At 34.4% G+C, this 27,869-nt stretch overlaps 1 protein-coding gene across 1 annotated transcript; it reads right to left on the bottom strand.

The window, feature by feature from the left end:
- Window positions 1-14,357: 14,357 nt before the first annotated feature.
- LOC132630657 (uncharacterized) lies at window positions 14,358-20,863 on the bottom strand. The gene is made up of 3 exons (XM_060346213.1): window positions 19,901-20,863; window positions 15,553-16,207; window positions 14,358-15,408 (listed from the first exon to the last, which is right to left on the bottom strand). Exons 2-3 carry the CDS (start codon window positions 16,156-16,158, stop codon window positions 14,725-14,727), a joined length of 1,290 nt encoding a protein of 429 aa, XP_060202196.1. The 5' UTR covers window positions 16,159-16,207; window positions 19,901-20,863; the 3' UTR covers window positions 14,358-14,724.
- Between the last annotated feature and the right edge of the window lie 7,006 nt (window positions 20,864-27,869).

The raw sequence follows: 27,869 nt of genomic DNA on the forward strand, positions 1-27,869 counted from the left end.
AGCATTAAATTAGGGTCGCTCATGTTCATCTGCCACTGATTTACTTTTTGGGTTTTTCAGCGTGCAAAAATTACTTATAGTCTTTCTTTAGGTTGGTTTATATCAAGAAAGTTTTTTTTTATTAATAATCTGATCTCTGCTTTATCCGATGAGTGTATATTCTTGAAATACCAAATATTTGTGTCAAAATCAAATTGAAAATAAAATAGAAACTCTTTTCCCTTGAATTTGAACAATAGTTGATACCCTGAGATAAATCTAACTTCATGTTATGACAGTCACGCCATGCAGAAGTCTCACGAACATCACCGTATGAATCAACTCTCAATATTCAAAAATTATTGAGCAGAAAAAAAAGACATAAGTGATCCGCTGACTCTTATATCACATTACAATTTAATGCATAAATGATAAATCACATTAAAAAAGATAATTTGAGAGATCGAGCATCAAAACTTTTCATATATTTTTGTGCTTAAAGATTAAAAGAATTACCCTGAAAAATCTAAAAAAAGTTAGGAATATACAAAATCAATAATATAAGCTACCTTTTTAGTGATAAATTCTTCTTTTCATGATCTGTTTTGTGCTTCACTTTTGTGCTCCATGATAACTTTATCCTGCAAAATATAAAATCTTATTTCACACTTTAAATATAGATATGTTTTTCACTCAATTTCTGGTGAATATCAGCTGAAGATTTCTTGTGAAATTTGGGAAAAGCTTAACGGCAGCAGGTCAAAGTACTACAGCTAATGTTGTTGTTCTTTGTCTACCATAATGTGTGGGCTGCTCTTTCTATTTTCCTCTTCCTTTAGTAGCAGTTACCGTGTCAATGAGTGTAACTGTTAGGGAAACTATAGAACAACTGGCATTCTTTCTTCTTTCATTTCCTTTAACGCTTATACATTAATTGAGTACTGAATGCAGCAACCCACGTCCATTCTTTTTTCATTTCCTTAAATATTTGGACATTAATTGAGGAATGAATGTAGCACTTCTCAAACCATTTAAAATAAGATAAATAGGAAAAATAGGAAGAAAATATCAAAAAAAAAGGAGGTAAAAGATAAATAGGAATGATGTTCGTAGAGAGGTGTCACATCACCTTATTTATGCCTAGTTTTATATTATATATAGATTATAGTGTGCACTGTGATGTTTTGGGCTTAAATATGTTTATATCATGTAGGAACTAATAGAATTAGTAGCCGTTTGGCCATAAAAATTATTCACTTTTTTCCAGAAATTTTTTTCACTTCTTTTACTTTTAGGCGTTTGACCATAAATATTCGGAATACAACTCCGGAGTTGTATTCCGGAATACCAAAAACAAGAAAAACTTGTTTTTAAAAAAAAAAATCACTTTTTTCACTTTTTTATACTACATTTCACCAAAAACCACAATTTCCAAAACTATGGCCAAACACAACTCCAACTCCAACTCCAACTTTAAAAATTCCAAAAAAAAGTAAATTTATTTTTGGTATTTATGGCCAAACAGAGCCTTAGATGAAATGGAGCTTCAAAGTTTGAGTAGACATCCAAAAAATTAATCGGAGTCGAGTTCGGGGTTCGAGAATCAAGCGCACATGGAAAGAATTCAAAAAAAAGTATAAGATCGAAAAATCCACTAGCACGGCGTGCCAAGTGTCGCAACTCGCAAGGCACAACGCACCAAGTTAAATATGGGGGAATTTTGGCTTGAGTTGAGAAAAATGAACAATTGGAAAACTGGCACTGCTGACGTGCCCGGCGCCCCGCTTGGAAAATCAAAATCAATTCTTGGAAAATCACTTGAATTAGTAATTTGTAATAGTTTGATTTAGTCAATAGTTAGTAATAAGTCCTCGTAGGAACTATTCTGTTTATCAATTAACTATTCTGTTTATCAATTTATTATTTGTCAACCACGCGCGCCTTTGAACTCAACTGTACACAATGATTAACAATGAATGGATTATTATACAAACATTATTACTTACTTTTAGAGCATTTTATCTGTAAATACTTTAATTTTTGTATTGCTAAATATACTTAATCTTATCCTACATTTTATCCCACTTAAATACCAAATGCGGCATAAATTACATTAGGATTATTTGTTCTAATTCCCCGAACCAAACGTAACATATTTATGCACACTTTATGTTGCACTAGTTTTTCGATCCTTCCAACTAAACATCCCTAATTTCTTGGTCCACTCTTTACCTAGGACAAGTGTGTGTGTGGTGTTGGGGGGAGACTGGGGGGGGGGGGGGGGGTGGAGTTGTGCTAGAAAGTGATACAACTGAGAAGAAATTACCACAATTTTATGTTTCTACCGGAATTTTGACCTTAATCTCTCATGTTTAGCATTATAATTTCATCAATCCCTAAATTCACACCAGTGCAAGTTTAATCATTATATAACGTATAACGCATTCATATCTCAGTTAACAATAACTGGAAAACCACTAGAAGGTAGAGGAACAAAACAAGACAGATGGTCCCAAGTTAGTTAGAAATTATTGAGATGTAAATAAAAACAAGAAATAAAATCAGTAACTAAAAATTAGGTGGAAAAATTTAAAAGTTCATCAAGAGGGCATTTCAGGAAGTGCCAATATAATGTCAAAGAGAGATTCATTTCATCGTGTATCACTTAGAAATTGAGAGTTATGTAGCTAAGAAACTCCTGTAGAATAAACCTGAAGCTAATATTGAGCAAGCCTAGAAACAAGATACTGTATGCTAACACTAAGGGGAAGTCTACAAACAATTTCTTCTTCCATTACAGCAAACGATCGATAGGTCACACCAATGAATGCTGATTTAATCATTTAGACATAGAACACACTGAAATCTCAATTAAAATGAGTTAAGAGTGTTAGACAACATACGTAAAGGAAAAAGGAAGAGATTTGTCTCCCTTGGTTAAAAGCTATTGAAATGTAAAATAAAGGAAATAAAATCAGTAACAAAAATATTGAAGAAATTGCAAGCTTTGGCCTTAAAATGGGCTGGTCTTTAATGTTTGCCCTTCAAATGAGTTGGTCTTCAATTTTTGACCTTCAAAATCGAACTTATGCCTAGCGGGTTAATGGAGCATAAGTTCTTTTAGGGATGCAACATAACTTATGGAATATTATAGCGTAAATAGAACTTATGTTCCGCGAGAAAATTGTTTGTGTAGAGGAACAAAAATTAAAGACCAGCACCAAATAGGGACAAAGGGCAAATGACCCAAAAATATTAGGTGGAATATATAAAGATTCATCGAAGAATTAACTGAAGGTGATTAAAAAGTCTTCCAATTACCAAAGGTGACGTGTGGGGCCCACCCCACATCAAAACCCAATTAAATTTGAGATTAAGAAGATTGGAGTCCAAAATGTAATTTTTTAAACTTCTTAATCTTTTACAAAATACAAAAAAAACCCAAAACACCCACCCATTATTCAAAACATCCCAAACTGTTCCCTCCCCACAACTCCCTCTTCTTCCATATTTCAAAATCAAAACTCCCAAGCAAACAGTTAATATCCTTCACTTCGACGTCTCTCATCTCTCCTCTTTTCTTGTCATCTTCTTCGTCACCCTCGTCTGTAGGTGCCGCTGCTTCTTCTTTAATATCAAGGTAAAGTTTTTGTTTCACTTGTTCCAAAAGTTATTTGATGGAAATTGATGGTTTTGGTTGTAGAAAAAGAAGAAGAAGAACATGGGTTTGTCTTCAATGTTGTTTATTTTGTTGTTCCATGTTTGAGAAACCCTTATTTGGGGTATTTGTTTGACTTGTTGGGGTTTTTGCGTTTGTAAATAGCGTACGTTGTTGTCAAATTATGGTTTTTTGTGATGTTTTTGTTCTTGTTCTCCTTAGGATTTCGAAAAAATGGCTTGCAATCTTGTTGACTTTTTCCAACAGATGAGTAAGTTGCTGCAGCAACTTCAGCACTTGTTTGACAGTTGCAGACATTTGCTGAGGTTGCTTGCTTTAAAAATCTCTATTTGGTGTATTTTGTAGTGAAATACTGTTGTTGGTGTTGGTGTTAGTGTTGGTGTTGATGTTAATGTTAGTGTTGGTGTTGTCCTGTTATGGTATGGTTTAGGAAAAGAAAGGATAAAAAATTATTGCACATACATTTGGTGTATTTTGTTTAACTTGTATGATTGTGTGTCTGTCATAGACGATTTTGCTGTTGTCTTGGAAGTAGATGCTTGTTGTTTTGGTTTGGTTCAGTGTTTAGGAAAATCTTGGATAAAATCCATCTTGTTGTTGTTATTGTTGTTGTTGTTGTTGTGTGTTTGTAGTGAAATAAATGGTTTTTTTCTGTTGTTGTCCTGGTATGGTTCAGGGTTTAGGAGTAGATATCCAACAGATGGTTTTTTTGTTCTTATCCTAGTATTTATCTGGTTCTGTTTATAAAAGCAATGTCCAACAGATTTTTAGTTGTTGCAACAATTTCTACACTTGTGACAACAAGTAGATAATATGTTGCAACAATTACAAATCTGTTGGACATAGCTTCAGTTTTTTTGTTCTGTTTGTAGAAGATATCCAACAGATTTTTAGTTGTTGCAACAAGTTATACACTTGTTGCAACAAGTATACAATATGTTGCAACAACTACAAATCTGTTGGACATAGCTTTAGTTTTTTGGTTCTGTTTGTAGAAGATATCCAACAGATTTTATTTGTTGCAACAAGTTATACACTTGTTGCAACAAGTATACAATATGTTGCAACAACTATAAATCTGTTGGACATAGCTTCAGTTTTTTGGTTCTGTTTGTAGAAGATATCCAACAGATTTTTAGTTGTTGTAACAAGTATACAATATGTTGCAACAACTACAAATCTATTGGACTTAGCTTCAGTTTTTTGGTTCTGTTTGGAGAAGATGTCCAACAAACTTTTAGTTGTTGCAACAAGTATACAATATATTGCAACAACTATAAATCTGTTGGATATTGCTTCAGTTATTTGGTTGTGTTTGTAGAAGATATCCAACAACTTAATCCCTTATTTAACAACTGAAGAATCTATTACAACAATCTATTCACTTGTTGCAACAGTTACATCATTTGTTGCAACAAATTCTTCAGTTATTGGGGAATTGTGTTACTTGTTGTATTTTGTTTGATCAAATGTTGCACTTCTTATTATCTGTTTACTTCGAATGATGCACTAATCAGTTGAAACTTTTTTTTTTCTCCTATGTGTAGATAAAATGTCTCCAGCCAAAAGAAAAGTTGAGAAATCAACTGAGGGTAATAGAGATAATAAAAAAGCTAGAGTGCAATCATCATTAGAGAATCTTGCTGATTTAGCAAAATCTATTGTTGAATCAGCAAATATAGAGGAAAGAGACAGCCAAACTGACAATCAATCCTCAGAAAGAGAGGAAGTATAGAGCCAAGAAGCAGTAGATACAAATGAACAAAGTGAAGAAGAATTAGAAGCTGAAGAAACTGCTGATGGAGTAGATGAAGGAGATGGATTGGATGAAGATGATGAAAAGGATAGTACTTCCGAAAATACAGTTCACTTGTCGACGTTCATAGCTGAATTAAGAACAATGAAGAGAAATAGTGTGAATGCCAATTTAATTGCAGAATCTTCTAGTAGATTGGACATAGATCATAACAGACCTTCCATTGACGAGGTCGTCAAGGTTTTCAGTATTGACAAGTATGCCGTGAGGATGCCGTTGAATGAAAATAATGATTTGACCGTTGATCTTACGGTCAAATCAGGCATGGGCAAGAACTTTGATATGTTTAGGCTAATTCTTAAAAAGCAGGGGTTAGAGGATTTCTTTAGGAAAAGCTGTTTTGGGGTGTATTTGGATCTACCTGAAGAGATGCACGGTTTCAAATGAAAATGATATATGGGCTTATGAAGCGTAGAGTTCTTTCAGATGCAAAGGATGAGCTTTGGATTAATTATTGTGGCATGCCCGTGTGCTTTGGCTTGAAAGAGTTTGCCATAGTTACTGGTCTTAGATGTCATTCTTGTGAGCTTCCTACTGTTGTATTGAATAAGCTAGCCTGGACTAGCAAGACAGCCAAAGAAGCCAAGAAAGGAGGAAATGGTGGAAAAGATAAGAGTGAAACTGGTTTGGTGGAGTTAGTTGGAAAAAGCTACAAAGGAGATAAGTTGCTTGTAGATTTTCAATCCAAAACCATGTTAAAAAAGCATAAGCAGTCCTTGTGTTTAGTTTGGTTTGTGCACTGTGTTCTTATGGCAAAAGATATAAGTCTCAATATACCACTTGGTTTGCTTAAACTTGCGGAGGACTATGAGGCATTCAACAACCATGGATGGGGCCGGGAAAACTTCAAGTTGACTGTTGACTATTTATCGAAAGAGCTTAAGCCAACATTGAAGACAGTCAATCTGTATGACTTCCCTTGGGCTTTCATGGTAAAGCATTTGCAATGTCAATTTCTTGTACTTTTTGTATTTCTATCATCATTCTGATTTCGCTAGTATTTTGTTTTCTAGGCTTGGGCATTTGAAGTCATTCCTCACCTCCGACAACAACTGAAGGACTACCCTTCAGAAGTTTCTTTTCCAAGAATGCTTAGATGGCTGACTGCAAAGAGCAACACAAGATTAAGTGTTGATCTTTTTAACCCTCCTTTGGAAGAAAGCTTTAAGACATGTATATAGAATAAACTTAGTCATCTGTTGGATAATGTCCAATAAGTATGACATCTGTTGCAATAAGTTACTAATATGTTGGACAATGTCCAACAAGTATGACACATGTTGCAACAACCTAGTCATCTGTTGCATTTCATGATTTAGGACCATTTTAATATATCTACTTTTTTGTTGTAGGTTGTGCACCCGTGGCTTGTCCCGACAGTACGGGAGTTGGAGATGCCATTCCTTGCTTCCTTTGTGCCCTTACAATATGTGTCTGATAAAATGATTGAGGGGTTGAAATTAGAATTGGCTGGAGTGATAGCCATCAAAAGGGAATCAGTTGTGGTAGATGTTGGTGGTGGTGGTGGTGTTGCTGGTGGTCAACCTGTTGTTGATGATGTTGCGGCAGAAATTGCCGGTGAAAAATAATAGATGATGATGTTGATGTTGGTAGACAAACTCCAATTGGTGGTGTTGTTGGTGGACAAACTCCAATTGGTGGTGATGTCGGTGAACAAACTCCAATTGGTGAAGATGTTAGTTGTGGTGGATTTGGTGGTAGATTTTCCTTTGTTGGTGCCGACACATCGAAATGTGCTTGCAAATGCACCTATTGCAAGCGGCGAATGGATGATTTGATAAAAAAATGTTGAGGAGTTGGTGAAGGCACAAAAAGACACAAATTCTGCTTTACAGAGTTTGTTATCCAAGAGGGGTGTCAATCCATCCAAGAAACTGACCTCACCCTATACTCCTATTCGCATTCGCAAGAAGGGAAAAGCAATTTACAAGGCACTTGCCAATGTTAGGTTAAGGAAATCTTCTACACCCCACAAGGCAGCTGTTGTTGTTGATCTTAAAAAGGTAAATGTGTACAAGCATGCAGATGCTCAAAAAATGAAAAAGCTTGAAAAATTCGTCAAGGCCAAGAAGAGCAAGGGTACGATGTATTCATTGCATGAATTTAAGGCTGATGACTTCAGGATAATGACAAGCATGAAAGATTGGTGGCTGACCAGTGTAAGTTTGAAAACAACAATTATTTTTGTTGAAACAAGTCTTATTTTGGTTGTATTAGTTGCAACAAGTTATATATTTGTTGCAACGAGTGGAACACTTGTTGCAACAAGTATTGGTCTTGTTGCAACAACTCACTTAGTTGTTGGAGATTGCTTACAGCAGTTGGGTGAAATAGACCCAACTGCTGTAAGCAATCTCCAACAACTAAGAGAGTTGTTGCAACAAGTGGAATACTTGTTGCAACAACTCACTTAGTTGTTCAGGTGACTGACATTTCTTATACTTTTAATGTAGTATGTTGATGAAATTATGCTCCTAATGCGTGTGAGGCAAAGCACTTTCACTGAGCACTATGCTTCCACAGATATAATCTTGGATCTCAACTTCTACAATATCATGCTCAAGCGGTACACAGAGTTGTCGGATGAAAGCACACAACCGGAAGCTATTCCATTCAATCAAATGCTTGATGATTTTATATGGGATGATGATGTTATCGCTTACTATAGAGGTACTATACTAGACAAAGGTGGTCGCGATTGGGTTGGTGCCAAAAGGGTGCTTACTATCATGAACATAAATGTTAGACAGTTTGTCACCCTCGAATTCATAATTGAGGAGGGGGTGATAAATGTTTATGACTGGAACGTCCCCAAAATCCAAGATGATGAGTTCTTCATCCACATTCAGCCAGTCATTGAATTATGGCCGAAACTACTGAAGCAGAGTGGCATGTTTGAACACTTGCCTGAAAAGCTGCTCAACGAAGCTTGGAAATTTGTGCTGAAGGAGAATCTCCCCCACAATGAAACTGCAATGGCATGCGGATCGTATTCACTTGTTTTTATTGAGCATTTGCTTACCGGCACTAATATGATGAAGCCTGAAACTCTATTGTACGACAATTCAGTGGCGAGGATGCAGTGGCGGTGGGCAGTGGGGGTGATAGATAAAGGTTTGGAGCCCTGAGCTGGCTGTTTAACAAATTACTACTTGAACAATTTTTTTTGTCCTTGTTATTATTTATGAATGCTGTTGCAACAAATGCAACAGATAGTACAGTCGTTGAAAAAGTTGCAAAAAATTGCTAATCTACTAATCTGTTTAGACAAGTCATACAGTTATTGAAGAAGTTACTAATCTGTTCCAACAAGTAACTAATCTGTTCAAATAAGTTACTAATCTGTTGCATTAGTTTATACAGTTGTGGAAGAAGTTGCAACAAACTACTAATCTGTTTCAACAAATTACTAATCCGTTTCAACAAGTAACTAATCTGTTTAAACAAGTTACTAATCTGTTGCATTAGTTTATACAGTTGCGGAAGAAGTTGCAACAAACTACTAATCTGTTTCAACAAGTTACTAATCCGTTCCAATAAGTAACTAATCTGTTTAAACAAGTTATTAATCTGTTGCATTAGTTTATACAGTTGTGGAAGAAGTTGCAACAAATTACTAATCTACTAATCTGTTTAGACAAGTCATACATTTATTGAAGAAGTTACTAATCCGTTCCAACAAGTAACTAATCTGTTTAAATAAGTTACTAATCTGTTGTATTAGTTTATACAGTTGTGGAAGAAGTTGCAACAAACTACTAATCTGTTTCAACAAGTTACTAATCCGTTCCAACAAGTAACTAATCTGTTTAAACAAGTTACTAATCTATTGCATTAGTTTATACAGTTATGGAAGAAGTTGCAACAAACTACTAATCTGTTTCAATAAGTTACTAATTCGTTCCAACAAGTAACTAATCTGTTTAAACAAGTTATTAATCTGTTGCATTAGTTTATACAGTTGTGGAAGAAGTTGCAACAAACTACTAATCTGTTTCAACAAGTTAGTAATCTGTTCCAACAAGTAACTAATCTGTTTAAACAAGTTACTAATCTGTTGCATTAGATAATACAGTTGTGGAAGAAGTTGCAACAAATTACTAATCTGTTTCAACAAGTTACTAATCCGTTCCAACAAGTAACGAATCTGCTTAAACAAGTTACTAATCTGTTGCAACAGATCATACAGTTGTGGAAAGAAGTTGCAACAAATTACTAATGATTGTAGTAGATATATATTAATCAATAAATATGATTGATTTCCATTGTTTATCACTAAATGTGGTTGAATCAAGAAGTTCACATCAATTCACTCCAATGATCACTTCATTTAGTGCGAATTGAACCTAGTTGATCATCTATCCTGACCCAAAACACCATCAAATTGCTTAAGTATATATATTGATCAATAAATATGATTGATTTCCATTGTTTATCACTAAATGTGGTTGAATCAAGAAGTTCACATCAATTCACTCCAATGATCACTTCATTTAGTGCGTATTGGACCTAGTTGATCATCTATCCTGACCCAAAACACCATTCAAATTGCTTAAGTATATATATTGATCAATAAATATGATTGATTTCCATTGTTTATCACTAAATGTGGTTGAATCAAGAAGTTCACATCAATTCACTCCAATGATCACTCCATTTAGTACGTATTGGACCTAGTTGATCATCTATCCTGACCCAAAACACCATCAAATTGCTTAAGTATATATATTGATCAATAAATATGATTGATTTCCATTGTTTATCACTAAATGTGGCTGATTCCCTTTATTGATCACTAAATATGGGTGAACCAAGTAGTATCTATTGCAACAGATGTAGTATCTGTTGCAGCAATTGTAGAATCTGTTGCAGCAAGCTGAGTAAGTTGTTGAACAAGTCCTTACTCTTGTTGGATAAAACACAAAAAGTTACCCATTTTCTGTAACAAGTCACTCCACTTGTTTGATTTCCATTGTTTATCACTGAATGTGGCTGATATCCATTGTTTATCACTAAATGTGACTGATATCCATTGTTTATCACTAGATATGGCTGATTCCCTTTATTGATCACTAAATATGGGTGAACCAAGTAGTATCTGTTGCAACAGATGTAGTATTTGTTGCACCAAGTGTAGCATTTGTTGCAGCAATTGTAGTATCTATTGCAGCAAACTGAGTAAGTTGTTGAACAAGTCCTTACTCTTGTTGGATAAAACACAACAAGTTGCCCATTTTCTATAACAAGTCACTCCACTTGTTTGATTTCCATTGTTTATCACTAAATGTGGTTGATTCCCTCTACTCAATAATTAAAACTTGAGTCACTCCACTTGTTAGAAAAAACCCAACATATAACTTAGTTGCATCTGTTTAAAAACTCCAATTTTTTGTAATATGTTCAACGACTTACTAGTTGCTACAACAAGTCCTGTTACTTGTTGGATAAAACCCAACAAGTTACCCATTTTCTTAACAAGTCACTCCACTTGTTTGATTTCCATTGTTTATCACTAAATATGGTTGATTCCAATTGTTTATCACTAAATGTTGCTGATTCCCTCTACTCAATAATTAAAACTTGAATCACTCCACTTGTTAGAAAAAAGCCAACATATAACTTAGTTGCATCTGCTTAAAAACTCCGATTTTTTGTAATATGTTCAATGATTTACTAGTTGCTGCAACAAGTCCTGTTACTTGTTGGATAAAACCCAACAAGTTACAGAGCTGTTGCAACAAATTCATTACTTGTTGGTAACTGTACAACAATTTATTAACAAGAATATACACATTAGTCATTTGAACACGAACAACATATCATATAAACCAAGTTCATAATCACCAAGAATATAAATTACCATGTTAAGAAAAAATAACATTAAAATGTCATAAAGATCCTACATATAATTATTATTACAACACAATGCAATTTACAACTATGGAGCATTTCGGCTTGGACATGTTGTTCTTTTGTGGCCAACTGTTTTGCATAAGGAGCATTTGTTTTTCCGCATAGCCCTCTTTGTCCACCTTTTTCCGTGTTTGCTAGAACTTAAAAGCTTCACATTCCTTGGCCACCACTTGCTCTTCAGATGTTCACATCTAAAGCAATACACACTTCGTGAATTGAATGACATTCCTTTATAAAAACCTGTTTCATCATCTTGAACATGGTTGGACTGTGACGATTGTGCAGCACACGGTGTATTACTCGCAAGTTCGGTATAGGGATCTGCTCACCCCCACTTCCATGGCGCTTCGCACTTCTATTATCTAGAATATCCATATTCACCCCTTCCAATTTATCATTTAACACATCTTGTTGGTGTTGAGCTAAATTATGGTTCTCGACCGGGTTTCCAACCACGTATACCCTTAAAATGAGCCTAGCTACATCTTTCAAATAAGTACGCAAACGACCCTGATCGATTATCTTAAAAGGCAAGACCCTCTGGTTTTCAAAAGAGCTATGCATGTAAGTGATGAGAAGGTCTTTCAGTTCACAAGTTAATTCACAATAGTTAATGATTAAGTTCACAAAATCATCAAACTCAACATCTCTTGGGACAGTCATCGCTGTCGTCTCTAACATGTGGCTACCCTTCCATCGCCAAATATATCGATTGTTCACCTCGATCCATTCACCATGGCAATCAACACATATTATTATTGAATCCCCTATTAATGGTGCCTGAAGATATTTTGTTTTAAGAAAATCAGTCATGACCAGCGCAAGTCAAAGGCCACTTAAATTTATGATTATGTTAATTATTGAGTGGTTTTTTCTGAAATTTTGGACCCAAAGTAGTTAATCACAATTTTGAGCGGCCTTTGAGCTTGGATGTTCAAAGTTGTCACAACTAGTAATTACAACGCTTGAATATCAAGTGTTGAAATTACTCTAGGTGACAACTTTGACCACCCCAAGCCCAAAGGCCACTTAAATTTATGATTAAGTTCATAATTGAGTGGTTTTTTCCTGTAATTTTAGATCCAAATTAGTTAACTTAATCACAACTTTAAATGACTTGTTGGAACAAATAACTGACTTGTTGCAACAAGTAGGTTACTAGTTGCAACAGCTAGCTTATTTGTTGGAGACATCTTCAGTTTTTGTCTCTGTCTCATATCAAAATGGAACAACTATCTGACTTGTTAGAACAACTAACGTACTTGTTGCAACAAGTATGTAACTTGTTCCAACTACTTGGTAACTTGTTGGAGACAGCTTCAGTTTGTCTGTTTGATAACAAAATGCAACAACTAAGTGACTTGTTGGAACAAATAACTAACTTGTTGCAACAAGTAGGTTCCTAGTTGCAACAGCTCGCTTATTTGTTGGAGACAGCTTCAGTTTTTGTCTCTGTCTCATATCAAAATGGAACAATTATCTGACTTATTGCAACAACTAACGTACTTGTTGCAACAAATATGTAACTTGTTCCAACTACTTAGTAACTTGTGGGAGACAGCTTCAGTTTGTCTGTTTGATAACAAAATGCAACAACTAAGTGACTTGTTGGAACAAATAACTGATTTGTTGCAACAAGTAGGTTGCTAGTTGCAACAACTCACTTATTTGTTGGAGACAGCTTCAGTCTCTGTCTCTGCGTTATAACAAAATGGAACAATTATATGAATTGTTGGAACAGCTAACGTACTTGTTGCAACAAGTATCTAACTTGTTCCAACTACTTGAATACTTGTTGGAGACAGCTTCAGTTTTTGTCTGTTTCATAACAAAATGCAACAACTAAGTGACTTATTAAAACAAATAACATACTTGTTGCAACAAGTAGGTTACTAGTTGCAATAGCTCACTTATTTGTTGGAGACAGCTTCAGTCTCTGTTTCATCCAACAACTGTAAAATATGTCCAACAATTGTTGTACTTGATGCAACAAGTAACTCAGTTGTTGGAAAGAGTAGGAGCTCTCCAATAGATTTCACAGTTGTTGCATAAAGTACAACAGCTATTGTAAATTATTTATTCACATTTTTAGTAATTGTTGCAACAGAACAGATTAATAAATCTGTTGCAACAACTTCATAATTTATCAACAACTCTTGCAGAAACTAGGACTACAACAGCTGATGCAAAAAGTTCAGAAGCTCTTATACAACAGCTTTAGAAATTGTTGCAACAACTATACTGCTACTGTAACTACGAATCTGGGAAAATCAGCAAATAAGGCAACTATACCCAGATGAACAATTGAAACAAATAGTATTGTTTAACTTACCAATGGACCGGAAAACACTTATGAAGTAATGTCAGTGCTACACCAATGACATTCAATTAAAAAATTGTAAAATCGAATGATTTTTCTTCTTGAGCAGGGGCGGACCAAGAAGAAGAAAAAGAAAGCAGGGGTGGACCAAGAAGAAGAAGAAAGCAGGGGCGGACCAAGAAGAAGAAGAAGATAGCAGCACAAAGAAGAGAAGACGAAGAGATGGGAAGAACAAAAATGGAGAAACGACGCTCAAGAGGATTTTTTTTTTTTCCAGATTTTTGTATTTTAGGGTTTATAGTGGTTGGGTCAAAGTGTTAAAAATAAAAATTTAGGGCAAAGTATTAAAAGTAAAGTTTAGGGTAAAGTCTTAAAAATAAAACAGAGGGCCAAAGTGTCAAAAATGAAACTATTGGGCAAGCTCAAAGCCCCTTAATCACTAATCAAATTTAGTCACCTCTACTCAATAATTAAAACTTGAATCACCTCCCTTCAATTTTAAAACTAAAAGATCACCTATAATTAAATGCCCCAAGATTCATCACAACGGAGGATAAACAAGAGCCCTGAAGCTACTTTTAGAGTGGCTTGCAGCTTTGACAGGTAATTAGATATACCCACTTACCAACTAGGAGAAAATTAACTTCATGGATTAATCATCTATTGAGGAAACCTCCAAAACTGGTAAAATAAATAAACTACACATAAGTGATCCATATCTAATTCAATCTGAAAAGACTCAGACTCTGCATCAAGGCTTTGATATACAGGGGACCAAGTTTTGAGGCTAAACACAAAAAGCTAGACAAGAGAGTCGTTCAAGTATATGTTCGCTAACCAGCACGACAACGTTTCTTCGCGTCACACTTCACATCTTCATCTATCTGCTTCTTCAATTTGTGATTTAGGCCCTCTGTCAAAGCTGATGATGATGATGTTAAAGAGGCTTTTAGCAAGCTCAATGCTTCCGACTCTCCAACACTGATCATTTGCTCTTCAATGTCCATTCATTGGCACATTTAGTTCTTGGAGTAAGCAAATAGTTGATGTCGAAGACATAGGTCTAACTTCCAAATTGTCCATAACGTAGAAAAGGGACGGTTCCTTTGCAAACTTTTTGTGATTACGAATATAATTACCCCTCACAAAATGCCTTATATCATACAAGTTATAAATTTCTGATTTTCCTTCAGAAATCTGCAGCAGCTGATATTCAGATATATGGTAAGGGGCAACACCGGGCTTGAGTAATATCGTCTTAAAGTTGTCAACAGCATTCTCCTCACTTCTGTAACTATCCCTCTTTGGAGGCACATTGAACCATTTCGAATCTACAGCCTCCACGCTTTTATAGAAGTTATCTATGCATCCCAACCCAGAACTCCCTTTTAGAGCGTCTTCAATTGATCCTATAGGAATGGTCAAAAAGTTGAAGATAAAGTCAACAAAATCATTGCCTGCTTCAGCACACAAGACCTTGTTAGTAGACTTTCTTACTGTTAGCTTCAGCTCCAATTTCTTGGTGTTATTATTGTTTCCATTTTCAGAAATGGACGACAAATTTCCAAACTCAGACATTGTGATAGTGTCTACTCTTGCTCTTTTTTGTTTTTGCTTGGGCAGAAACACATCAGACAAGGGAGTCTTTGAGATAAATGAACGAGCAAGCAGACGAATCACCTAAATGGTCGAGAAAAGGATCATGTTAATATAACCACGTAAAAGCAGACATAACATCAGAAAGCATATTTTTCATTTTAAGAACGTAGAAACATAGAGGCCTTGTAAATAAGTAATCGCTAATTCTCTGGTAAAGGACATTACCTCGTTCTTGCCAACTTCTACATGCATCTCCTTAATCTGATTCATATCACTCAGGCCAACATTAGAAAGCATCTGAACAAGAGAGCTTGGAGAAGCACACTTGACTTGTAAATCGTCAGAGATTAGAAATGATATCCCTCCTTTAAGAAAGACATACTCGTCATGACAAGTTATTAAAACTAAGTCTTTCAGGAACTTTTCTTTATTAAACTTCCCATCACATGGGCACTCAACATTCATGAAATAGCATCGTTTTGAGCAATCTGAACACTCATAATACTTCTCAGAGCCTGAATCATCTACGTTCACTTTCAACCTCATGCAATACTTTGGATAGGGATTTCTTGGATTTAGCAACATGGTTCTGCAATGCTCTATGAAAAGATCTTCCACTATGAGGTTTTCAACACTTTGGTACAAGTTATTCATACAACCAACAACTCCAGCCTCTGCTTTAATGAGTCGTATTATTGTTCCCAGTGGTAAAGTGAGAACGCTAATGAGTATGTCCATAAAATCTACTTTGGCTTCAGCTGCAACAACTTGATCCTTCTTTTCATCCACCAAAAGCTTCAAGAGAACCTTAGATTCTTGCTTGTTTTCCATTTTAAAGCAGTTAATTGGTGAACTCTCGACTGATGTAGCAAGCTCCTAGCTGATCCAAGTTATCAGTAATTAGTCAAGAACCAAGATAATGTGAATAAAATGATTTTTTGGATTTCAGTTGAAGTAAAAAGAAGCAATTGTTCAGATGCCACGGTCATGGGGTCACGAATATGTTAAGAAATTAAGGGAACGTGACACAAGTTTTTGCACGCTATTGTATTTTCAAAGATGTTTCTCTATTATATTAAATCAACAACAATTATGCAAGAGATGATTATAACAAGCATTCCATATACATTATCTATGGAAAAGAACGCCAAAGGTAAAACATAAGACCAAGCCAGCATAAGATCGACAACCAACAACTATGCATTAGTCCCAACTAGTTAGGGTCAGCAATATGAATCCTCACTGACCATGGTACTCTATTTAAACTCATCTCATATGCCCCATATCATACAAGCCAGCATAAGATCATTCACAACTATTTTTTTAAACTATCATTCACAACAATTTTAAAGTCCAAAACTACTGGAGCACAATTCATAGCTACAAATCAATTTATATTTTCAACATCCCGTTTATTTTATTTCTTTGTGATGGTAAGCATCGAGACCAACTTGTGTGTAAAGGTGGAGCTAAAGGGAGTCAAGGGGGTTCAACCACCATTGATTGTTTACATCTGGTAAACACACTGCAAACAGGGATATGAACCACATACTTTCAAGCCATTACTTCTATGTCTCAATAGTGGCTCCCCACCATATTTTGTAATAGAAACATGGTATTTGCAGGACCCAAAAACGGCACAAATACGGTCTGTTTTTATGAAATACGGACCATATTTTGGAAATTATTACTATCTAGTGAGCCAAATCTTTTTTTTTTGTCGATTGCAATTTATGAAAGATTTTAAAGATATCTTAGCTATATAAGCTGTGATTTGTAGTTCTCTTACACAATATTTAAATGTTTAGACACCTAAATTTAAATAGCTTGACCGTATTCTAAACTAATACTAATTTTCTTTGATTACAAATTTTACACATTACTCCTAGTTAAATATTACTTTTAGTATAACCTATAAAACCCCAAGGGACAAGATAAATGGTTCTACTATTGATGCTTATTGTAGAAGCTATCTGTGGTCTTAACACCATTACCAAGAAAGCTCTCATCTCATGGAAGAGAGTCTGCACTCCAAAATCTATAGGTGGACTTGGACTGATTAATCTCAAGCTAAGGAATAGAGCAGCTATAGCCAAGGCTTGCTGGGACATTGAACACAAAGCAGACAAGATGTGGATAAAGTGGATCCATTCCTTCTATATAAAGAACCAGTAATTCCAGCAAGCTAAAGTGCCAAAACGGGCCTGCTGGATTGTCAGGAAAGTATTTGAGGCTAGGGGAACTATTCCTACTGGTAACAGGGCTCATACAACAGGCAGCATGATCAAACACTTCCACTTGCAACTGATTGGGAAGCAGGAAAGAATCTACTAGAAATGCCTGAGATTTGGCAATGATGCTAGACCAAAGGCTCAATTGACTGTTTGGTTGCAAATGCATAGAAGACTGCTCACAGTGGACAGGCTGAAGAAATGGGATATCACTGTTGATCCAAAATGTGCCCTGTCTTACTGAGGATGAGACTAGGAACCATCTGTTTTGGAATGTTCTTACACCAAACAGGTTTGGAATGGGCTGGTACAATGGATGCAGGAACAACTTTGTACAGCAAGCACTTCGGAACAGTTTGCAGCTTGGGTGGTGAAGAAATCCAAAGGCAAGTCTAAACAGGCGTAGATCTTTAAATTAGTCTACACTGAATTCGTCCATTTTGTTTGGAATGAGAGAAACATGAGGATATTTGAGAAGCAATACAAGGATCAAAAGAAGCTCATCAGGGAAACTGCTTATGTTTTTAGTGCAAAGGCAACAACTAGAACAAGAAGCTCTCTTCGTTCTTTTTTACTTTAGCTTTGTACTAGTTGATGTAGGATGTAGTAGTTTGTTTTGATTGAGTTTTACCTTGAGATAGCTAGCTAAGTATGTAAGCTAAGCTATGAATCTTCAAATGTCATTACTTTGTGAATAATATAACCGGTTAGTTACCAAAAAAAAAAAAAAAAAAAAAGACAAGATCAATGGTGTACAGTTCAATACTTGGTAGATAATGGGTCCGCTTAGGGGTGGTTATCGGGCAGTTCAGTTGGATTTTTACGCTTAACTGTTTGGCCTATAGGTTATCAGTTTTTAAATATACTAATCCACTAACCTAACCAATAGGATATGAGTGGATTCAGCAGTTATCGATAGGTTAATCAACAAGGTATATGTGATTGTTTTTGTTCTGTTGCCCAGATTATTTCTCATTTTACTTCCATCAGCATTATATAATGTACAAGATAATTAATTTAACCGACTTAGTACATTTTATGATAACTAATACATGGACAACAATGTGATTCCTCAAGACGAAAGAAAAGATGGAAATCGGTTCCTTCTACAAAACCAAATAAAGAACAAGCGAACATCCAACAAAATGGTCAAATATATGGACAAGGAACAACAAAAAAGTTCATCATACAATTTAACCAACTCTGAATGGTGCTGTGGTACTTACTCAACTTAATCAATCTTAAGTGCTATGTACTTATTATGAAACACTTAAACACTGCAATATCCATCTTCCCTCTGCTTTTAAGCATGCAATAAGACAAGTTTCCACACCCACAATTGGGTCCTGTGAGGAAGAAAAGGTGATATTGAAAATAGAGGGAATTTGGGAAGGGCACTTTTCTGAAAATACTATATTCTCAAACACTCTATACACATAGGGATATATTTAGAGCCCGTTTGGATTGGCTTATAAGTTAGCTTATAAGCTGTTTTCAGCTTTTTTGAGTGTTTGGCTGGCCAGCTTAAAGTCATTTTGTGCTTAAAATAAGCTTAAAAAAATAATTGGGCTCATTTGACTTAGCTTATCTAAAGCAGCTTATAAGCTGAAAACAACTTATAAGCCAAAAAAAATAAGTTAGACTACCCCAACTTATTTTTTTTAGCTTATAAGCTGCAAACAGCTTATAGGCATAAGCCCATCCAAACAGGCTCTTAATGCGTTAACAGCTAAACCGATAAGGAAAATGAGTGAACCATACCCCACACGGTTAAGCAGTTAACTATAAAATTTCAAACCGTTCCCCAATCATTAACCCGATACCATTAAATCAATAAACCTATTTTGAGCTCCGCTTATTAGCTACGGTTTGATTTTGAACAGCCCTAGGTCCGCTACTCTACACTTTTCAACTTAAATCACATACTTTTTCCGTGGCATGATTCGAACATGTTGTTAAATATTCTTAGCTAGTAGTACAAAAATAGTGATTTATAGGAGTACTTCTGTAAATCTTAATTCACTCCCTCAGTACCAATTCAAGTGTCTTACTGTCCGGGTCTGTCGCAAAAAGAGTCTCTTTATATATTTACTAAGTCGACAATTCAAACACCATACATGACAAGTTTAAAACCACAAGATTTAAGGTACAGTTTAGTACATCACACATCGTTAATTTAGGACCACAAGATTCAAAAGTCAACTAGTCCGCCGGAGCGACCCAAACCCATCGCCATTTTTAGGGACAAAAAGTTATACCATACTACATTATACACGAATAGCATCAGATTTTAATTTTAAAGGGTAAATATTAAACCATATGATAAAAAGGAGGAAAAATACCTTTAATGGACAGGTATGAGCAGTGATAAAAGCCTACGCTTCTTTACACTAGGGTTCCTTTTAAATACTATGCTTAACGCTAATGCCGAGTCTCAGTTGTTTACAAATTTCCCGCTCAAATGGTCTTCATTTCCCACTAAAGGGACAATATTAAGGGCTCGTTTGGGTAGAAAATAAGTTATCCCGGGATAACTAATGCCGGGATTAGTTATTCCGGGATAACTATTCCACCCTCAATGTGAGATAAAAAAACACTATAATTCCGGGAAAACTTAGTCATCACGAGTTTTTATTCCAACCAAACGTGGGATAAAGCGAAGCTAAATTTTTATCTCAAGACTATTTTTGCTTATTCATCATACCAAACGAGCCCTAAATGGATTACTCCTCTTTTTTTTTTCTTTTTTTTTTTTTTGTATGGGATGTCCACGCAAGGACAATGTTTGGTCAAGCTTCTAAATTCAACTTATTTTGTTTTTTTTTTTCTTTTTTTTTTTTGTATGGGATGTCCACGCAAGGACAATGTTTGGTTTAAGCTTCTAAATTCAACTTATTTTGGAAAGTGTTTTTCCCAACAACTATTTTGGGTGAAAAACAGTTTGTGTTTGATCAATTAATTTAAAAATTATTTTTAATTTGGTCAAGTTTTTAAAAAGTGTTTCTTAGTGTATTTTTCTCAAAAGTATTTTTTGGGCTGCTACTCCCCATAAGCACTTATTTTCTCTCAAATACCTCACTTTTTTTAAAATAAGCACTTTAGGGAAAAACTAAGCTTGGCCAAACAGGTTATAAATGATTTACTTTAATGGTTTGATTTTGTTAAATTGACAATACAAGAATTTAACTTTTATACACAAATAATCAAAATTAAAAATATGTTCTTACATTTTTTTATGTCATTTAAAAGTAATACTAATATGCTATAAGTGAAATTTATGGATTAGAAAAGAAAAAACGTCCAACTTTATTCTTGTACTATTTGAAATTGATTAATTTTCTTATCTGTTTCGCTTTTAGTCCATTCATGTCATGTCGTTAACACTACAATCTTATATTTTTCCTTGTCATTAACAAGGTGAAATATGTGGACTCCACGTGTCCAAATTCTTCGAGAAAAATTATTTGACTTTATTCCTAAACTTATGTCTATGATTTAGCATTACTCTCATCTCATGTTGGACAAATATGATAAAAATTATATATAGCTAATAGCTTCCGGGAGATGGAAACATAGGGAAGGAAAAACTGCTTAACAGTGACAAGAGTAATGCACCATATTTAAGAGTTAGGAATTGTAAAAGATGGTGAATACACTGAAAGATAGAAGGAACCGGGAGGAAGAGGCAATGGAAAGGAAAAGGAGGCACATTAGAGATCAAAATTCTCAAGTTCCTTAGAATAAGAGAATGAAGATGCATTCACAAAAATCAAACGGAAAGGGACACAATGAAAATAATGGAGAATAGGGAAATATACACCATGAAAATAATGGAGAAGCTACCAGGTCAGGAACAAACGGAAAGGGACACAACGGCATGATCACAAAAATCAAACAAACAAGGCAAACTACAGCTAAAAATGCCCAAAGGACAATTGAAAAAGGGCATAAAAGGCACAATCACAAAGCGCACACATGCAAGCCCAATAACAACTGAAAATGGCCAAAATTACAGATAAAGGACAAGAAAATAAATAGATCTGCTAGCTCGAACTGTTTACATTCTTATTTTAGTTGTACGGAATTTATTTGTTTTTTCTTATTAATAAAATAGCCCTAGATGAAACGCCTAGTGACCTATAATCTAAAGAACTAGATGGCGTATGCCCGTGCGCACGAGCCCAACACTTTGGATTACAGTGTATCTATGTGTACGTAATTATGTTTGGGTAGTGATAATATATATATTTTATATTACTAATAAACATACATAAGTTTGCACTGTTTTTATGTGTGTGTGTGTATATATATATATATATATATATATATATATATATATATATACACATACACATACATACATACTATATTCAAAATACGATTAATATAACATTGTAGTTTGTGTTCTGTATCCCAAATTTTATTATATTAGTGTTTGCTACGAATACAAAGTTTGCAAAAATTTATTAATACTTTTTAAAAGAAAAGACTTGCTTAAAATGAAACTATTTTCCTCTCTTTGAGACAAAACAATAGCAATATTTAAGCATCAGTTGATACTTTGAATTTTAATTCGATTAACTTAAAGGTGTAAAATATTCTATTGTTAATGTATGTAGATTGGACCTAAACAATACTTATTATTTTTTATCAAATTTTGATTTGGATAATTCTAATTCAAATTATTAAATTAATTTTACATGTTTGAAATGAAACAAAGTAGAAATTTAATTTTCTATTTAAACGAAGAACTACTATTTTTTGAATTTTTGGTGAATATTCTTGGTTTAGCTCATTTTACTTGTCATGTTGTCTTTTGCACTTTTTTTAAGGAAACGTCAATTAGAATTATAATTTGACTAATTTACCTTATTTATTATTTAATCTCCATTTAATATTATTTTTTCTTTTACGACATTAATCTTTTTTCACATTTATTAGAGTAAGAATAAAAATGAAAAAGTAATTAAATTCTATCTTATTTTAAAATATAAATATTTTAAGTATATTTATTTTAGTAAACATAACAAATAAATGACATGGCGGAATAGCAAATACAACAATTAAATATCTAGATTAGATCTCAGGCTAATATAAGAAAAGAAATGAAATTATATGGTTTGACTACTTAACCTTTTGAAGAAAAACAATAATATGGGGTCCACGTTTTTTGCTGTACAATAATTTCATTTGCTCCACTAATGGGTTGATACGCATGTGGCAATGAATCCACCATTATTGACTTAATGGGGATACTTTGAATTACATGACTATTGTTTGATTTTTTAATATGGGGTGCACGTTTTTTTTATATTGTTTTTTTTTTAATATGGGGTCTACTATTTTATTTTATTTTATTTTTGATATTGCTTAATTTTTTTAATATGAGATTCACTTTTTTTTTATATTGCTTAATTTTTTTAGTATGAGATTCACTTTTTTTTTTTAACATGAGTTGGAGGTGGATGACGAATCCACCCCAGCTCATGCTTCTAATATGGTAGAAAAGTGTTATGACTGCTAAGCTAATGCTTGAATGGCTTGATGCTATTATCGATAATGGTTTACAATCGTCATGTCAAGTCACATTCATCTTTTCTATTATGTGACATAGATGGAAAGACCGTAGTAGAAATTTAATTGAAAATAAATGTTTACCTACTTAACTTATATGCAATCAGCTAACAAATTACGTTTTAGGAATTGTTGAATCATTTTCTTTCCAATTTCTTTTTTTTTTTTTAAACAAGTTAAGCTAATAGCTTGGTCTTCCGGAAAGATAAAGTTGAACACTAATGGTGGTGTCAAGATGCAATATGGAAATGCTGCACTTTGAGGGATATTTAGATATGATCAGGGGAAGTGGTTACTAAATACTTAGGTAAAATGAAGCCTACTTCAAGCCTTACTACAGAATTATGAAGCATCAAGCAAGGATTAAAGGTCGCAAGCCAGATGGATTATGAAACAGTAAACGTGGAATCAAATTGCTTAATGGTAGTCAAACTTATCAATGAAGAGGATGTATAATATAATCCGCTTAGACCTATTATTGAAGATTGTAGATATATGTTTCAAGCCAACAATGTCACGATCAGACATGTCCGGAGAGAGGCCAATCGGTGTGCCGATTTCCTAACAAATGAAGGACACGCCATGAAGAGACTTTGATACTTTGGAGTAATGCATGCACTTAAGGATATCTAGTTTCTTCTCCTAGCAGATTTAAGCCGTGTTGTTTATGAGTTAAGATTACTTGTTTTTCCTTTTCCATTGTACCGAAAAAAATGAAGTCGGGAAAGCAACGAAAATGAAGATGAGAACGATTGAACAAATACGAAGGAAGTTAGGACCAAATTAGTCCCTTATAAAGCCTTTGATTTAAAAACGTACCTTAAGTTACACTAGTGCACTAATAGTCCTTTAAATATGTATAATTGGTTACGGTTTTAGTTCAAGCAAACTATTTCTACCATTTCAAAATTATTAAGATAAAGAAAGCCCCAATCCCACGAAAACCTGGAAGCAAAAAGCTGTAACCAAGAACGAAAATAGGATGAACCCGTGTAACCAAGAGAATAGGATCCTACAAGGACCCGATTTGAATGTTTTTTGGAATTAGGGATGGTAAATGGGTCATTTGGGCTAAAATTGGGCGGTTCAAGATGGGCCGAACCCATAGATGGGCCAAAGCCCAACCCTGCCCAAAGCTTATTTGGGCTAAGATGGGCTGGGTCAAAATGAGCTAAATGAAGGGTCATAACTCAACCCGTCCAACTTAACTGACCTTTTTAACATTTTGAGAAATTAAAAATATCGATATTCTTTTATTGCAAATATTCTCTCGCTCATGCTTTTCTAAATAAACGGTCTTTTGAAAATCAAATTAAATATTTTTTGGATATAAATAAACTCAAACGTATGCTTTTACTCAAAATAATAAATATATTCACGGTAAATATTTCCGCATAAGTTATCCCAGTACATAAATTATATTCGAAATTATTTTGAAAAGTAAATCAAAAGAAAATTAAATGTTAATTGACGTAATGAATAGTGATTTGGATAGATTTCTCTCTTTTACCCCTTTGTCTTATACTCTTATTTATATATTTTTATGGTTGTCTTGTACATAACCAAGAGTGGCAAACGTGTGTCAGATATGGGTGGGTCGAAAAGAAGTTTAACAAAAACGGATAAGCATAGACCCTCATGAAAAAAAATTAAACGTAAAAATAAATACTAGTAAAAAATGTAAAATAGGGAAATAAAAAATAAAATAATAATAATATTTTTAAAAAAATAAACATTTAAAAAAATAAAAATAATTACAAAAATAAATTTAAATAATAATTAAAAAAGAAGTTAATCATGTTTTGTAGCTTTTATACTTATGAATGAAAGACAATTGATGGGTCAGTTTGAGCTCATTTGATGGAGCAATTTGGGCTAATGATTTGTGATGGCTCAACTTAATCAGCCCATCTTCAAAATCACTCTAGCCCAAACCCATTAAAGCTTAGGCGGGTCAAATGGGTTTGGGCTAGTTTTGCCACCCCTACTTGGAATGCAATCAAATCAAACGATTCATGCTATTCTATTTGAGGTTAACAATATTAAGAATGTTTTGTCAAAAAATTATTATTGAGATTTAAGAATGCTAGTGAGTAGTTTGAGCAGAGGCTAAACTGGATTAGCATAGTAATCGAGTAGTTAGTACGTAGCATCTGAGTGGTGAACAAGGGATATAAAACTAGCTCTTTTATGTATTAGAGATTCTTTTTTTCTTTTTTAAATAACTGTGTCTATGACAAATTCCGTTAAAAATAGATGAAAATAGTTGGTTTTGTTATAAAAGAAATGTACCAATTATAAACTAAAGCTCCAAAACTATTGACACAAGAACTGAGAGAGAAGTAGAAAGCTTTTATTCTCTGTGTTTCCAGTCTATTATTCATAAGACTGTGACAATCTTTTTATACTGTACAAAAGCGTTCTTCAAACTACAAGAATTAATGGCTACATTTAATTTATATATGAATGGCCAAGAAAGGTTACGAAAAGGACATCCACATTCAGTTGATTTATAACACTCCCCTTTGGATGTCCATTGATAGTGTGTCTCGTTAAAACCTTACTAGGAAAAAACCAGTGGAAAAAATCCTAGTGATGGAAAAAGAGTACACACATCTTGTAATACGTATTGAGGGCTGCCTCATTAAAAACCTTACCAAGAAAACCCAATTGGGATAAAACTTGGTTAAGGAAAAAAGAGTTCAGCACATATTTACTCCCCCTGATGAGAACTTCAGTCCAAATGCTTGAGTCTTCGCATCCCAATCTTGTGCACCATCTTCTCGAAAGTTGGAGTTGGTAGAGACTTAGCGAACAAATCAGCCATATTATCACTTGAACGAATCTGTTGCACGTTGATATCACCATTGTTTTGGAGCTCGTGTGTGAAGAACAATTTTGGTGAAAGTGCTTTGCCCTATCTCCTTTGATGAATCATCCCTTCAATTGAGCAATGCATGCTGCATTATCTTCATGTAAGATTGTGGTATTTTGTCACATTTCAAACCACACTTTTTTCGAATGAGATGTATCATTGACCTCGGCCATACAACTTCTCGGCTTGCTTCATGAATTGCTATTATTTCAACATGATTTGATAAGGTAGCTACGATAGACTGCTTTGTAGATCGCCAAGATATGGCAGCACCCCCACATATAAACATATAGCCTGTTTGAGATCTAGCTTTGTGTGGGTCAGATAATTACTCTGCATCTGCATAACCAATAAGATCGAGACTGCAATTGTTAGAATAAAATAAGCCCAAATCGATAGTCCCTTTTAAATACCTCAATATGTGTTTAATTTTGTTCCAGTGTCTCTTTGTAGGAGCACAACTATATCTTGCTAACACATTAGCACACCAATTGCACCAAGATATGGTACTTCAGGACCAAGAATTTCCTCATTCTTTTCTTGAGGTCGGAACAGATCTTTATTCACATCAAGTGATCGGACAACCATGGGAGTAATTAATGGATGTGCTTCATCCATATAAAATTGTTTCAACACTTTTTCTGTATAGGCAGATTGATGGACAAAGATACCATTTGTCAAATGTTCTATTTGCAAACCAAGGCATAATTTTGTCTTTCCAAGATCTTTCATCTCAAATTCCTTCTCTAAATAATCAATTGCCTTTTTGAGCTCTGCAGGAGTTCCAATAAGTTTTATGTTGTTAACATATACAACAAGGACAACAAACTCTGATATTGTTTTCTTTATAAAAACACATGGGCAAATGGCATCATATGTATAGTCTTCCTTCAACAAATCCTCACTAAGACGGTTATACCACATGGGACCGGATTCCTTCAGACCATACAATGATCTTTGCAATCTGATTGAATACATTTCTCGAGTCTTTGAACTACATGCTTTAGGCATCTTAAATCTTTCAAGGATTTTTATGTATATTTCATTTTCAAGTGATCCATAGCTATAGGCTGTAACCACATCCATCAAATGCATCTCAAGTCTCTCATGGACAGTGAAACTAAAGAGATAACGTAACGTTATTGCATCCATAACGGGTGAGTACGTCCCTTCATAATCGACACCAGGCCTTTGTGAAAATCCTTGTGCAACAAGGCGTGCCTTATATCTTTGTATCTCATTTTTCTCATTTATTTTTCGCACCAAAACCCATTTATAACCAACAGGTTTAATACCCTTAGGTGTTTGGACTACATGTCTAAAAACTTTCCGTTTGGTAAGCGAGTTTAACTCTGATTGAATTGCCTCTTGCCACTTTGGCCAATCACATCTTTCTCGGCATTCTTTAACAGATTAGGGGTTCAAGATCCTCACTATCTTGCATAATTCTTGTTGCAACATTATAAGCAAAGACATAATCCACATTTATTTCCAATCGATTCAAATTAGTCCCAACATCAATTAGATTAATTGATATTTCCTCATTTTCTTGAGTCTCAAGCTCATTGATTTCTTCAAGAATATCAGTATTGTTCAAATCTTGAATTTCTTTATGAAGTTCTTTCCTAGTGTCATCTTGACCATTTATTTTTCTTTTTCTAGGATTTCGATCCTTAGAACCCAATGGTCTACCACACTTCAGGCGTGCTTTGGACTCATTTGCTATGACACTAGTAGTGGTCCTACAGGGATATCAATGCGAATTAGGACATTCTCAGCAGGGATATGTGATTTGGTAATCGTTTTCAAATCTGTAAATGCGTCTGGTATTTGATTTGCTATTTTCTACAAGTGAATAATCT

This window comes from Lycium barbarum, chromosome 3 (genome assembly GCF_019175385.1).
Source record: "Lycium barbarum isolate Lr01 chromosome 3, ASM1917538v2, whole genome shotgun sequence".
Lineage (NCBI taxonomy): Eukaryota > Viridiplantae > Streptophyta > Magnoliopsida > Solanales > Solanaceae > Lycium > Lycium barbarum.